The sequence below is a fragment of the Neodiprion virginianus genome, chromosome 6 (genome assembly GCF_021901495.1).
Source record: "Neodiprion virginianus isolate iyNeoVirg1 chromosome 6, iyNeoVirg1.1, whole genome shotgun sequence".
Lineage (NCBI taxonomy): Eukaryota > Metazoa > Arthropoda > Insecta > Hymenoptera > Diprionidae > Neodiprion > Neodiprion virginianus.
The window spans coordinates 9,102,209-9,117,353 of NC_060882.1; the positions used below are offsets into that span (position 1 = coordinate 9,102,209).

The 15,145-nt window shown below is 39.0% G+C and overlaps 1 protein-coding gene across 6 annotated transcripts in view; it reads right to left on the reverse strand.

Annotated features, from left to right (window-relative positions):
• Positions 1 to 1,425: 1,425 nt before the first annotated feature.
• Positions 1,426 to 15,145, reverse strand: part of LOC124306624 (LIM domain only protein 3-like) — a 108,481-nt gene continuing 94,761 nt past the window's right edge. For all 6 annotated transcript variants that reach the window (XM_046767440.1, XM_046767444.1, XM_046767443.1 and 3 more), the window contains 4 exons: positions 13,079 to 13,190; positions 12,274 to 12,537; positions 3,044 to 3,296; positions 1,426 to 2,132 (listed from right to left, as the gene is read on the reverse strand). In XM_046767440.1, the coding sequence (XP_046623396.1) occupies positions 1,986 to 2,132; positions 3,044 to 3,296; positions 12,274 to 12,537; positions 13,079 to 13,190 (776 nt within the window). In that variant the 3' untranslated portion in view covers positions 1,426 to 1,985. The remainder of the gene's footprint in view (positions 2,133 to 3,043; positions 3,297 to 12,273; positions 12,538 to 13,078; positions 13,191 to 15,145) is intronic.

Genomic DNA, 15,145 nt, shown 5'->3' on the forward strand with positions numbered 1-15,145 from the left:
TATTTTATATATTCCATTATAGGTTGTAACGTGGAACTTTCAAAACTATTATCGAGCGATTGTTATTAGTAATTTTCTAACGCGTTGCGAATACGATCAAACGTATTTTGTTCTTTATAACAATCATTTTTGTAATTTTGTCGTATAATTTTAATCTCTTTGTATGGTAAAGATTTAAAATACAAGTAATTCTTCGTATTTATTTTCCGTCAAATTGTGAGTTTTGTATTAATTTCATGCGAATTGTTTTATTTTTTTAATCGAGATATCGCGTCGCAAAAGGCCACGACACAACGTATAACTCGTGAATTTCGGTCTTAGAATAATTACTAATTTCAGATTCGTTTTCGAAACGTCTTGTACATGAACTGCACCGGTATTGTTAAGCTTTAGCTACATTTACAGGTTATAACTCTTTTAAAAAAATATCACATCACAAAAATTCATCTCATACTGATGTAATTTAAATTTTTCGTTTCTTCAAATTTAAATTTAAACATTAAAAATGGAGTTAAAAAAATAAGAAAATAAAATAAAGACAAAGAAAAAATAAAAACTCGAACAAACGAGTTCCACCACTGTCGAGAGCTGTTCATTTTATCTTCAGTTCTCTTTTGTCCCAGTCCTAGAGAGTATATGAAAAACTTTAATGAAAGAGACAAAAAATTTACGTTAACGAAGGACATTTCACCTTATATTATAATCTTTGGTATCAGCTGTATGGAACCCACATAGATACTTCGTCTGCTTCGGGTTTTCTTCTAACATTGGGAATCCACGAAAATAAATCATTTCTTTCCTTTCACCTTACATCAATCTCGTCGAAATTCGAAAATTTAAAAATAAAATCCTGTTCAAAATGCACGATCATATATTCATAATTTCGTTTATGATTATTACTTAAATAGGTATGCATGTACAATGTACGATTGAGTTGAGTCTCGATGAAATTTCTGAGCCTCATGGCACGCGTCTGATACAGTCTGCTTTTCTTATTTTATTCGCCTTGCATTTTGCACTCTTTAATTATACCGGTGTGCAACAAATCTGTATGCAACAAATTACTATCACGGATATATATTCTCTTGCCGATTCTATGGAAGATAAATGATATTCAGTAATTTAGATTCGTACCGCGAACAGACTGCAATAGTAATAATAATGAAACAATATGACCGTATACTCGTATTTTTAAACTTACAAATAGATATTCGTAGTAACCTAGAGTACAGCTATTTACAGATTCATTTTTATATATATATATATACATGTATATATGTATATATGTATTTTAGTTTGTGTGTCCGCGTGTGTATGGGTATATATATATATACATATATAATATACGTATATATATAATAATCACTACAAGTATCTTACACAAAATTATTACATATCGTATTATACAACGTATTACATATTTATTATTTTCTCACTTCGTCCGAGACAACGAACGTAAAAAAAAAAAATTAAATTATCATTACCAATAATTTGTTTTCTCTCCTTTCCAAATTAATCAACAATTCGAAGTTCGTTTCGCCTTTCATCATTTATAAATCACGTTATGTTTGTGTTCCACGTATCGGTTTTTATTCTTCACAAAATGTTATCCGGCACCTTTTCGACTGACATCTATCGATCGAGTTTTTAGACACGAAAAAAAAAAAAAAAAAAATGCAAACGACCAAAAAAAAAGTTTTTTTTTGTCCACACCTATTTCATACATCTCATACAGTTGGAAAACAAAGGGCAAAAAAACGTAATTTTCTTCACGCGCGTTAAAATTGCAGAGCCGAAAGCTTGCAATCGTTCGCTTTTTGCGGGGCTGCTGTCTGTCAGATTATAATTTCGAACACTGTATTCTGGCCGGTAAGGTCGCGGGCCACTTTTTTGGGTATAGATTTCTCTGATTTCCAGGTAGATCCACGATCGTTTCAATAGCCGTCGAGACACCTTAGCTTTTTCATCGGCGGTGCAGCCTCGTCTCAGCTCGTCGGCGCCGGCATCGACATTGGCGGAGGTTTTACCGATCCGATTCCTGGCCCTGACAGACCGTTATTGTTCATGTCACCCGGTCCCCTCGGCCCGCCTATGGTCCCGTTCATGTTCGGTGGACCTCCGGATATCTGCCCCTGCAGCATCCCAGATTACAAACCCCAATCAGTAAGCCATAAATTGAAATTTGCGACCGATCTCGATTTCGGTGAATTTTATTGAAGCAAACGTGGAAAGCGAGACGGAAGTTGGAAAACAACCGTATGTTTAGACTAGAAAAACACAGCTATCAATAATAATTTGAGAATGAACTGTGGAGTACGCGATTATTATTTAATCATACTTTCAATAGCGATGTTTCGTTTCAAATTTGCGACAGCTGATTGGTAGAAAACAGTTTGAGGAAAACAAAGGAAAAATGAAAGAAACTGGTGAGCGACAAGCTTGAAAAGTTTAATTGTGAGATTCGAGGGAAGAACTTTTATTTATGTAACTTGTATTTCGAGCTTGCATTTTGCAAGTCGCGTAATTTTTAAATTCTTTCACAAAAAAAAAATTAAAAACAAAATAAAAAAAACTTTCTTGCAGAACGATGTGCGAATGAAGACAAAACCGTTTGGAACAAGGTCCAAAAGACATAAAAGGCATTGTACCGAAATTCGGTTTATTAGATAATCGTAATTAAGAGTATACGAGAAGTTTGAAACGGGCGAATAATATAAACACAGCTGCGTGTATAATGAGTAAGAACCGAGTAATTGAACAACTTCAATCTCGCAGCGAGAGCGAGAGCGAGAGAGAGAGAAAGAGAGAGAGAGAAAAGCGTCTAAGCAAAGCCATGCAACTACCGATAAAGAGCTTAAAGGCTCCGCTCAACATAAACAGTCTGCTGCCCGAAAAGCTTTCGAGCCGAGCACTGAGTAAGTCAAGTAGTAGAAATTCACCGTTATCGCCGAATGGCGCAACAATAATCGTCCGCCAAAAAATGTTAGAAGCCCCGAAATCGGAGGGAGGGATGATTCGAAGAAAAACGATGAAAACTACTCACGTTCGAGATGTGATTGTGGTGTCCAATCGCCTGGGCCATGGGGCCCGGCGGCTGATGGGGATGCTGCATCGGACTGTGACTGGGGTGCATGTTCTGTCCAGAGGGTGTCGGGGTCGGGGGCAGCTGCCTTTTTATGTGTGCGAGCGAGGCGGGAGGGTGAAGAGCCATATTCGCGAAGACGAGCCTCTCTTCGTAGTCGTATTCGCAGAGGATTTTATTGTCGCAGAGGTAAAATCTGTCCCCGACGCAAAATCTGTAAGCACGGCAAAGAAGACACGCAAGAATAATACAAATCCTGTCACCGTATCGATGGTAAGAAATATATGCAACGTAATTGTTGCCTATCTCTGTATCTAAATTGAATAAAATCAATACCGTCTCGTTTCAGACACTGAGAAAAATTTCATTCACTCAAAGTTGATAGAAAATTACTGTTCGAATTATAAGAAAATTAAGTACAAGCAACCATTTCATGAGACTATACTCGTTAGCGATTCTATACGTATATACTAATTTCAACGCAAAATCAATTTCGTTTACTTTCTTCCAGGTATTTTAAAATTTTTTCATTCAGCCATCGTTCAACGATACTTTTTACCCTTTAATAATGATTTAACATCAATTTATTGCGACAATCGGAAGAAAATATATTACAAGCTAGCGTTATAAAAAAAAAAAAAAAAAAAAAAACAGAGTAGGTGGTAGGTACATAAAAAATACAAAATTTTTCGATTACAGCTAGGAAAAAAAGCTTATATCTGAAATGGCGAAATAGCGGCGATTCCGCGGACGTGGAGGATGCAAGTGCACGCGGCGATTCGCGAATCGTCGTCGTTGCATTTGAGTGGAGAGCCAGATATAGGTAGAGGTAGAGGGTTATGCTGGTAGAAGCAGATATTCATAATCGTTCGGGAAACAGAATTATCGCAACGCGCGGACGGGTCGTCGGCTCAGCCAGCTATTATCCCGTTATAACGAGGCAAGCTTTCCACTGAAATTATTGAATTAACGGATTGTGGAATTACGACCAACGCGTTATGCGCCCGTACCTACACACATATACCGCCCATCCCACCCTTGGCTAACTCCTACCGTTCATCACTGGAGAGCAAAAGCTGCGTGCAACGATTCGAACAGCATTCCGCGTCTGCCGCGTTGCAAAAATATGCGAAATCGCGTTTGCGCATAGGGAAAAAAATTATTCCCTGCAATTGTTGCAGGCAGCGCAGAGAATTATCAATTTAAGATATAGCGTATTTTTACAGTCCTTTTAACTGCTTTCATTTATTACGATAATTCAAAATTATTGTACGGAGAAAAATTTCCAGCTTCCGTTAGTTTTACAAGTCTCATAAACATTTCGATTCTTTTTATTCTTTGCTCGCACTGCAACCGTTGCAATAATTTGACGATGGTTCGTAATTATCCGATTGCAGGAACTTGGCAAGCTAAACGAAAACAAATGGAATGTTGCAATCGGCGTAAGACCGTAAAACGTAACATCGGCAATTACAACCACACTAAATACTTCCTATAAATTGTAACACGTACATTTTCTTAAAAATTCGTACAATATTTAAAACGATACCAATTCTAGAACAGATATATACAATTGTTTAGTGACTTTAACGGGTACTATTTTATATTCCCAAAATATCGTCATGAACACCAGTCCGAGAAATTCTTTGCATCATTTTTGACCCCGGTTTATCGAAAAAGCAATATTCTTCAACTTTATACGACAACGCGCGACACTTTTTCATGCCGCGACTGCAACAAGCGAAGCTGAATCCGGGACAATTTTATCTTCCGAGGATATTTCGCGGGCCCCGAGATGGCCGTAAAGCGATCCTAATGTAAGGTCTCACGAGTTGCAGCAGCAAGCCAAACGCGATTTAATTTATTTATTCAAGCTTACATATCTATGCCGTTAGTCCTGACCGTCTATATATTCGTCCGTCGAAATTCCGACTGCGGAAAGGACGGTGCGTTATGGCCGCGCGCGGGACCGGAGTTAAAAATTCACCAACGCTACACGTCGGTCTGTCCGGATTGAAATTTTCTATGCAAGCGAGTTCTCTCCTAGACTGTTGCAGCTTCGGCGTCACAGATTACCGAACGTCCGCTCGTCCGTTGGACCTTTTTATGCGGCCATTTCGTACTTTCCACGGAAACTTTCTACGACCAGATATCCTGTCGCTCGGATCAACTTCTTTCGACTTTGACAGTTTTTGCACTCTCGGGTTAAGTGCAGTGTCGCGTTACTCACTTCGAAACGAATATCTAGACTCAATAGATGGGAAGTATTAGATAGGTGCTCACATGTCGATCGATCTCTGGAATGAAAAACCCCGAAACTTTATCATTTCAGGAGAAGGCATCAGGTTTTCAACTCCGTTTTTTTTTTTTTATTTCATTGAAAAAAAATATTTAATCTGAACGTAGTTCAATTGGAAAATAATCAAAATTTCGCTTGGTAGGAAATTTTTTTTTTTGCGGTGATGAAGGGACGAAGGGGGGGGGGGAGGGAGGGGTATGTAACGCAAAATGGCGAGATGTGTTCAATGCAAACAAAAGGAAAACAATTTTTATCGCCACAAAAGTTGATATATTTTCTTTACTGCAAATCTGGTCGACGAAATGTACACAAAACTTTTGTAAATCTAGCGGTGTATGTAAATAGATGAAAAAAAAAAACGTGTGCGATCGTTCAAACTCTGATTTGTACGTACGTACCGCAAGATGGAAAGTGGAATGCCGCAACGGTGGTATATCGGAAATTGGAACACTAAAGGAAAATAAAGTGTGCGCAAGATTTATCGCGTAAACACGGATGAAGATAGATGTGAGCTGAAAAGAAATCAAAGATGTTTGTGTTGCTTGGATACGATTGGAAGGTAATTTCTCGGAGTTGGATGAAAGGTAAAAGAAATAATCGGCCATTGAGGGGGAAAATAGATTTTCACATTGATTTTCTAAGCATATCTACGCGAGAAGTCCTCCCCCCCCCCCCCCACCCATCAAGTTTATTTCAATCCTATTGCAGATGTTTAAAAATTGCATACATTACAGCAAATGTATATACACGTATACTCAAAACTAGTTCGACAATTTTAAATAGTACGGTTAGTCTTTAATTGGACACCCGTTAAATTAGACCGGACGTCTTTTTAGGAGAGTAACCGTGGAGCTAATTGGATCGGTAAATCATCCCCTGGCCAAGGAGGGGGATGGTTTTCCCTCTCCAGACTCCGCCCTGCGCCCAGTCAGCTACTCCAAGCAACCCTTTATTGCGTGTTATTACAGTCTAAAGTTACCCTCGTATAATTGTTGCTGTTTAATTGCGAGTTCTGAGTTCAGGCTCGTGTCACGTTTCAGCTAATTGCGCGCCAACTTCTGCTCCTGTATTGCGACAACGAAAAAAAAATTAAACTAAATTCTTTCATAAATATATATACATACTTTTTTTTTCTCGCTGAAACGAAATTTAAACATTGTTTTTTACTGACAAAAAAATTCTCTCAAACTTTAGAATTTTCAGTTCATGTCTAAACAGGATGGGCAAAAATCACGCTGTTTTTTGGTTTCTTCCTTATAAAATTGGTTTCGATTCGTTACATGTTTATGATGCGTTAGCCGTTGCATTTTTGTTCAGTCTCTTGACCATGGAATTAGAGAGATAACCCATCGAGTTATTCTTTTTTAGTGTATACTTTTTTTTACAAGTGCGCTACTCCAGTTTCCGTCTAACATGTGTTTTTGATAATATGCTACGAACAAGTTCACACTCACGTTTATTACTTTAAAATACGTTACTGTCAGGTATTATTTTAAAGTCAATCGTTCATTTTGACATTTTCTTAATATCCTAATAAACACATGTAATCTAAAAATATACGCTCTACACCTTTGTTCAAAAAACAATATTGAAAGGGTTAAAAAACTGTTCTTTGGTCCGGATTTTCCAGGTAAAACTCAGTGGGTTTAATTGGGTCGGGAAAAATTGGGCCCACCCCGAGTCTAACAGGTGCCTTACAGCATGTGACTTTTTTCCATTTATGTAAATAACATGTCAAAAAATATACATAATTCCATTTTCTTTGCCGGATTTTCAGCAAGAACCGTGTGAATAATCAAATCATATTCAAAAATGAAATTAGCTTAATTTTTCCCATTGGAATAAACAGAAACCAGATATTAGAAAAATCAGGACTTCTTGCAAATTTTATTTTTAAAATTACCGATCGATGTCGACCATCTAAGGTCTGCGAAAAACTAATCCTATACTTGGGCAGAATTTTTATTTTAGTAAAAATTACCGTTCAGACCTTGGGCCAAGAAAATAAAAAAAAATATACATTTCCTTAATTTAAAACAATTTAATTTATATTACAATAATGGAAGCCGAAATTGAATGTGTAACTGGTATTTCGTACCGATTTCAAAAGAACTCTCGGAACTTTGTCAGGATGAAATTTAAATTTCAGGGGGAATGTACCTGGTTAATCAAATCGAGATTCATTTGAACTTTTCAAACCTGGATATTTTTTTCGAGGATACCTATTCTGCATTCACATTTTCCGTTCTCCGTCACGTCGTTTCTAGATTCCCTCAAACCTCCCCTCCGAAATATTGATACTTGGTTGTGACACACGTATCGTATACGTAAACCATTCGAATATTGCTCCCGATTCTTTTTCGGTGAATTCATATATTCTCAGATATTGGCAAGTTGACAGCCTGTCGACGGGGAAAATTTCAACGGCTTTCTTATTTCTCCAGCGATAGTCCGAGACTACCCCACCTCACACTCTTGCATTATACCTACTTGAGCGAAAATCACGCACGTTTTACACGTCGGGGTCGTTCAACGTCGTTGCGTTAGGCGGGTTACACGATTCGAGAATACCGGGGGAAAAAGTATTAACGCAGCTGCGCGTGGGTTGAATTCAATTTTTGAACCTCGTTTGACGAGAATTATATAGATTAGGAATAAACCGAAACCAATCTCGATCGATTCTTTGAAGTTTGTTTAATATTGCAAAACCATCGACGTTAAGAGGACAGCACTGGAACGATTTCAAAATCAATGTTCACGTAAATACGTTTACGAATCTGTTTGAATTCCGCTGGACGTGCGCAACACTTTCTTATTAAGATTCATCCCAAAGTTTGTTCGATTTTAAGTCAAATTCATGCAAGTTTTTCTTAGTTCGAATAAAATCGATGAAAATTTTTTAGAATTAGTATGACTACGGGTATGACTTTAAACTGTACTAAAAAATACGTATATACATGAGAGAATCATCATGTATTTTACAGCTACAGCCAATGGGCAACTACGAATAACTAAATTTAACATAATTTCACGTTTTTCTAGAGAAATGCAAATGTCAGCCATTCCTCCCCAACGTCCATCTCTACTACTGGCCACGGAAAGTTGCGAGTTATCGATGATTTGGCGATGAGTAACCTGTTCCGCGTTATCAAGAATACACTCGTTACACCTACACGGTAGCGTAAAAATATATACGCTCGTAGAGACAGAAACGGCATGTCGGGTATAACGGAAATGGTATACGAGCCGCGCATTGTCAAAGATAGACAATACGGGACGATAAAAACGTAAAATTGATGCTCTTTTGTTCGCGCATTGTTTGAGAAGCTGTACAGCGTTTGTTGCACGCTTGGACGAGCTATTACTATTGCAGGCTTGAAACTGCACCCTTGGTCCAATAAGCTCGCCCGTTCCACCCCCTATCCAGTTTTACAAAGCTTTTTGTATTTTCTGTCGGTTTTCACCTTCCGCCACCTTCTCCAACCTATTTTTATCACGACAAATATATTTCCGATCCCCGGCCGGTTTCGCCTCTATGATCTCTTTACTTTTAACTCCGGCTGAGTTGGCTCGCGACGAATCGAACCAAGAATGAAAAGAAATTATGGCACAGATATTTCATTCCTCAATGCACAATTGTATAATGCGAAAACTTCTTCATAACGTAGACCCACTAAAATGAACAATTGCAAAATTGTTCGATAGTAAATACATCGACACAATCTATCGTATAATTCTTTCACCCAGTAAGGGTAAGGACAATTTTCCCAGAGTAGTATAAAAAATGTACAATCCTTCTTCGTCTTATCATCCTTCTATTTCCCTCTGTCAAAGACCCGGAAAACAACGCTGACCTTTCGCTTTCGCGTACGTAGGTACCGGTATAGGTGTACAATAAAATGCCAAATTGGCGACGACGCGCTCTCTGTAATTGGCTCTGATTGACGGTCTCAATTCAGCAGCCTCTACATAATATATAGTCAGTCTCCGGTTTACTGCAACAACCGTATACCTATGACTGTGCAGCCAACGTCAATAGGAGTTAATGGGTAATAAGAAATGAAAAAATAAATCTCCCCGCGTTTCTTCCAAGAGTAATTGCGGACCGCGACTCTCTCGTTGACCTTCGGGCACTCAGCTTCCATTCCACTTCGTAAAATATAACTGGCAATCCGCGCAAATTCAACCCGCCCCTGAGCCCACAATTCACGACTCCTTTTTTTCGATCGCAAGCAAGCAATAAGAGTCTCGGTAAGTACAAAGCAGCATTCAATTTTGTAAAAGTTATTCGACACATCAGGTAATTTGTCATTGATTCGGTGATTTACATTGAATCCTTAGCTGTGTACAGAAAAATTTCTGAGAAATATGTAATTTTTGACGGCTAATAAAACAACCTCTTATTTATGAGCAGCTGTGTCGAAAAAACTGAAAAATAGTCTACAACCTGTTAATTGTAAGTAGTCAGTAGGAGACATCGACTGTTCTGAAAAGATCAGTTCAACGACTTGATTCTCGCTACTTCACTTATTTGTGCGAAAATAACATTTTATGGAAATAGATTTTTATTCTCATTTTGTCAAGAAACTCTACGATTTTAAACAAAAACTGGAAAAACCAATGGACAAAATTCCATTTTAACGGATTTAATCATTTTCAAATTAACGTCGAATCCGCATCGATCAAGACAAAAATCATTAAAATCTATCCATTCATTCTCGAGACAACATCGGACGAGAAATCGGTCGCACATATAGAGTGGAAATGATCAGAGTTCATGTTTTATGCCTCAAAAAATTTAGACATAGTGAAAAGAGAAAGTTTATTAACTTCCAGACTGATTACACAGTAACTCCTTCTCCTATAAATTTTCCGAATACGTAGAATCAAGGATGAAAAATTTTTGTACGTCAAGTCAGGTGAACTTGATAAGGAACGTACCGTAAAGACAGAGTATCCAGTGATCCCTGCGCCATAGTAAACGCGTATCTCAACATATAGAGACATCCGTACACGTAGAACAGGCCGGCAATAACTTGAAGCGTAACCTTTAGCTACCCCATTGCGAAGCAATCTCTTGCCCTATGTGCCGTGGCAATTTGATACAAAAATGTCAGCAGTATCTAGATAATTATATAACTGGCCCCTGGCTCGGTGCCTCGATCGCGTAGCGTTGCGGGGATCGGGGGTTGCGGGGGCGGCGAAATAGAGGGTGATTTCCCAGCTGGCCTGTAAAGCAACCCCCGGAGTGGACCGCGTCTCGCGACCATCCCTGCCTGTCTTTCTCTCTCCCCCCTCCGGTCGCCTGTTTTATCTAGGTGTGTAGCAGGAGTCGCCGTCCGTGTGTGTCGCGGATTCGTTCCTGTCTTTATACACCGGATTTTGTTCGCGCGTGTGTGTGTGTGTGTGTGGAAGATTCCAAGCTTCGCCGAATACATGCATACGCGATAGCGCGCATCCACGAGCCACGCGAACCGAAGCGAAGAATATTTTTCATGGAGATTGGCGACGCAAGACAGATTTTTCAATTGGGAGCCTCGTAGGAGGATACCTTCTATCCCCCCTTACAGTTTTATTTGCCCGCGAGGTGAACTGAATGAAAGAACACACAACGGAGCTTGATAAAGGTTCCAATATTACATCACCGATTTTTAGACGTCACTTCAAATACGCGGAATATGAAGAAATGGAATATTATACCAGATATGAAGTTGCTCGACCGCTACTTATACGTTAAAGCCGACGTACAAATCCATACACTTTCCAAAAATCAAAAGTTGATTATTTTCAGATTTCAATAATGAAGATTAAACAAATTTTGTCCACTCAATTTCGTCCGGAGATTGAGAAAAACCAAAGTAAGACAGAGAAGAACGAAACTGAATCGCAATTTCGTATAACGTTTTGGAAATTCAAAAAGCACTAGCTTTAAGATCCTCGCTTGCTAAAGCTCGCTCAGGGTCGGGTGCCTAGTGTAACTGGTTTTTGTGCTCGTGCGCTCGCTTACTAGTTGTCAGTGTTTTACCATATGACATAGTTGTAGGGGCGATTGGGGCACGATGAACTCCCCAAAAAATTCTGGTATTTGCTTCACAGTGTATAGAATGAACACCGTCTTTGTGCATGTGACGCAAAACGAATCTGCCCGTAAGATTTTTTCTATACAATGCTACAAATCACGTTTACAGTTGCATGTAAGTATAACGTATTGTGATTTTATGACAATAAACTTCGTCAAAAAATACCACAGAACAATCAGCTGAGTGCTAACAGATTTGAAACACGACGCACAGCAATATCAGCTCTAATTGAACGACGTTATTGTCATGTATTCCTATGTATACTATGCCAACTACTCACCAATTGCAATTTGTTGATCCTGATCGTTCGGATTTTTTTTTCCAATTCAAAATATTATCCGAAGCATGCATATTGGTTTGATCGTACAAAAAATGAAGTTTTTAATAATCAAACTTGTAAACTTGAAAATTAGTCCTGAAGGTCGAAAGTAGCCAAGTCATGACCTGGACAGCCCAATCTACGGAGAGCCTTTCCTGGATGCCAAGATCCACCAGGTGGAGGACCTGGACGGCTAAATCTAGGGAAAATTAGTCCTGAAGGTCGAAAGTCACCAGGTCAAGGACCTGGACAGACAGAACTACGGAGCGTTTGTCCTGGAAGTCGAGATTCACCAGGTAGCGGACCTAAAGCTTAGAAACTACGGGGCGCTGGTCCCTGAAGTCGAGTTTCTCCGTGGGAAAAAAGGGTGATGAAGTATGAATTGGCCCTCGGCAATTTCTTCGGCAAAGAGAACAAAGCTGCGACAAGTAAGCCCTGATCGGCTAAATAGAAAGTATGCATCAGCTCGGGCTAGTGATTCAAAGTCACTTACCGATGGTTGCACTGCTGGCACGCGAAGCACTCCAAATGGTAAACATTCGCCCTGGCTCTCATCACCATCTCGAAGGCCGGTATGACCTTGCTGCAAGCTGCACAGTATCCGGTGTTACCGAAGAGCCTGAGGTAATCTCTTTTGCAGAGTATGAGGTTCGCTTTCGTGTATAAGGTCGAGCCGACTTCACCCAGCCGACAATCGCAGCAGCCACATTTCAGGCAATCTTCATGCCAGAACAGGTCCAAGGCTTTGAGTAGATACCTGTGAAAACAGAAGGTGGTTAATTTTATAGACGATATCCGAGAATCGATTACGAGGCGTTGGTTGTGTTCTTTATTGAGGATTAAACCGATACTTTTCGAACATTTCGGATACAGGCGGAGACAATTTCGGCAGATGGTCAAACGGTTTTGACCTGTCAAGAAGAGTGACCCCAATTTTGTCGTTACCAGAACTGCGCGACGTGAAATCAATTAAAATGATTCGAGGAATCGGAATAATTACGATCAAGCAGTGAAACATAATCGAATCAGTCACAAAACAAATCACCGGAGATATTTGGGAGCGGTATTGAAATTCTAAAAATAAAAGTCTCCGGAGATTCAAATTCACCTGTAATAATTGTTTTGAATGCAGGAAACCCGATTTCTACAACCTACTTTTTCACTTTTTTGCATATAAAGTTTCAAGTTACGTCACAAAAAAAAAATGATTCTGAAAAACTTTGGATCGTAATAGCGTTAAGTATTCAAGATTCGACAGACTATGAAATTCGAAAATTTTATACCCGGCGTTCGCTCACCTTTCCGTAATAGTTTTCCCACACCCGGCACATTCCTGCTGCGTGGAGCCATTTTTATTAGTCTCCGACTTGCTCACATCCATCGTCATCGTGATCTGAACTATACCACTTTCTGAAACAAAAAAAATCAGGCAAATCTCGTTAATTTCAGTCAGACTGATAGATAACTGAGCGATTTTCCCGTTCGTGTCAATCTCTCGAAACGCCTGCCATCCGGCACCCTGCATCGCAGGCACGTGCTGCGGGTTGCGAGTTCGAACGGCGCGAGGACGCGTCGTATTTCGTGGGTAAGAAAATTGTGAGGATTGAAAAGTACGGAATTATTGAAAAATGTGATCAAATCAACCCTGTAACAATTCCTCGCTTCTCTCCAAACACTTGGAGCAAGAAAAAGAAAACTCTGTTAACACGTTAGAAGTTCTTACAAAGCTGATCAATTAAACTCAGGGTCCCTTTCGACCGTTGGATAGTAATTTCCGGCGCATGATACGCACGGGGTAATAAAAATCTCGATAAGAATGTTCTTTGGGGGTTATAATAAGTCCTGCAACGTGTTTAGTCACGTAAGGTTCGAATCGATTGCTCAGGCATGAGAGCTGCAGCGCGAAACCGCCTTCGTCACCGTGTCCTTCGGGTTGATTAATAGCCGGCAGCTAATGGCGAAGGATTATAGCCGTACAGTGATGTTTTATAATACAGTACGCGATGACTTGTACAGCGGAGTTTTCTTTTAAATTACTGAATCGCAAAGTGCTCGAGTGATTGTTTCTCGCGTTATGTAATAAAACGTTGCACGAGAAACTTTTCTGTTATTTTAAAACGCTTGGGGCTGATCGTTCGATTCGTTCTCCGTTACTTTACTTTTTAGACGACGTAAATTCGGACTTGCTCAATGAATCGGGTGGACTGAAATAACAAAGAAGTAGATGGAACAGGCGGAGCAGAGAAAGGGATGGAGGAACCAGAGGGAAAGGATCTTAGGAATTCCAGTAAGTTGTTCGGAGTTTGGAAGAGCCTGAACTGATAGTGGAAAGCGAAAGAGTGTGTTTCACTTATCCCAACCTTTTTAAAGTTCTTCATATCCTCTCTATTTTGGCAAATCAGACTGCGGAAGCGACGTTTTTGCCCAACGTGGAAAACTTGTGTAATTTAAAAAACTTAAACCAAGCAGAAACTAAGTCGACATAAGAAACAAAGAATGGATGAAAACGAAGCAAAGTAAACGAACAGCTAAAAATTAAATAAAGGTCCGAGTTTTCTTTGCCCCGTAGCAAAAAGCGATTATTTTTCATTTATTTTTTCACCTATCTGCATAGAAACAGGTCTCACTATTCAACTTCCTGTGATACCTACTAACCTTGAGTCTTTCACTCTCAACGATTGACAAAAATTAAAATACGACCGGTCACGATATTTCTACGTTTTCAGATAAGAACCCAGGTTCGCACAATTTGACCTCCAAGAAACGAAACAAGAGAAAGATGAGAATGGAAGTAACATCAGTTGTGGTTCAACAGGGAAAAATCGAAATTGTATCCTTATTAGTCAATGCATGTTACAAGTCCAGAACGTTATGAAGTTAACTTTGTTTTATTTATAAGAAAAAAACGATTTCAATTCATTAGAAGAGAATATGAGAATATAAGTGAATTGCCAGAAAACGTGTCATTCGTTCCATATTAATCAATTCTTTTACTAAAATATTTATAATTAAAAAAATTTCGTGCCCGAAATCACTTTCCGCAGATAATGGACACTAATTGAACAGGATAATTACAAACTGCTATTTTTTCAATTCTATTGTAGAAGCGGTAAATAAATATGCAGTGAAAAGCAAACAGTTTCCGATTTTTAAGATTTTTTGTCGTAGACACTTGTGGCCTTTTTTGATTCTCCACTTCTATGATTAATACCATAAAAATTGAAAGAAAGCTAAGAATTTGTATTTATCGATTACAACATTTATCAATCGCCGACAATCAATAAACAAAATTGAATTTGAAAAAGTTACACGCCGTTGGCTTTTACCCAAGAAATGATGGGAATCGTTGTTCTATCGTGGAAAAA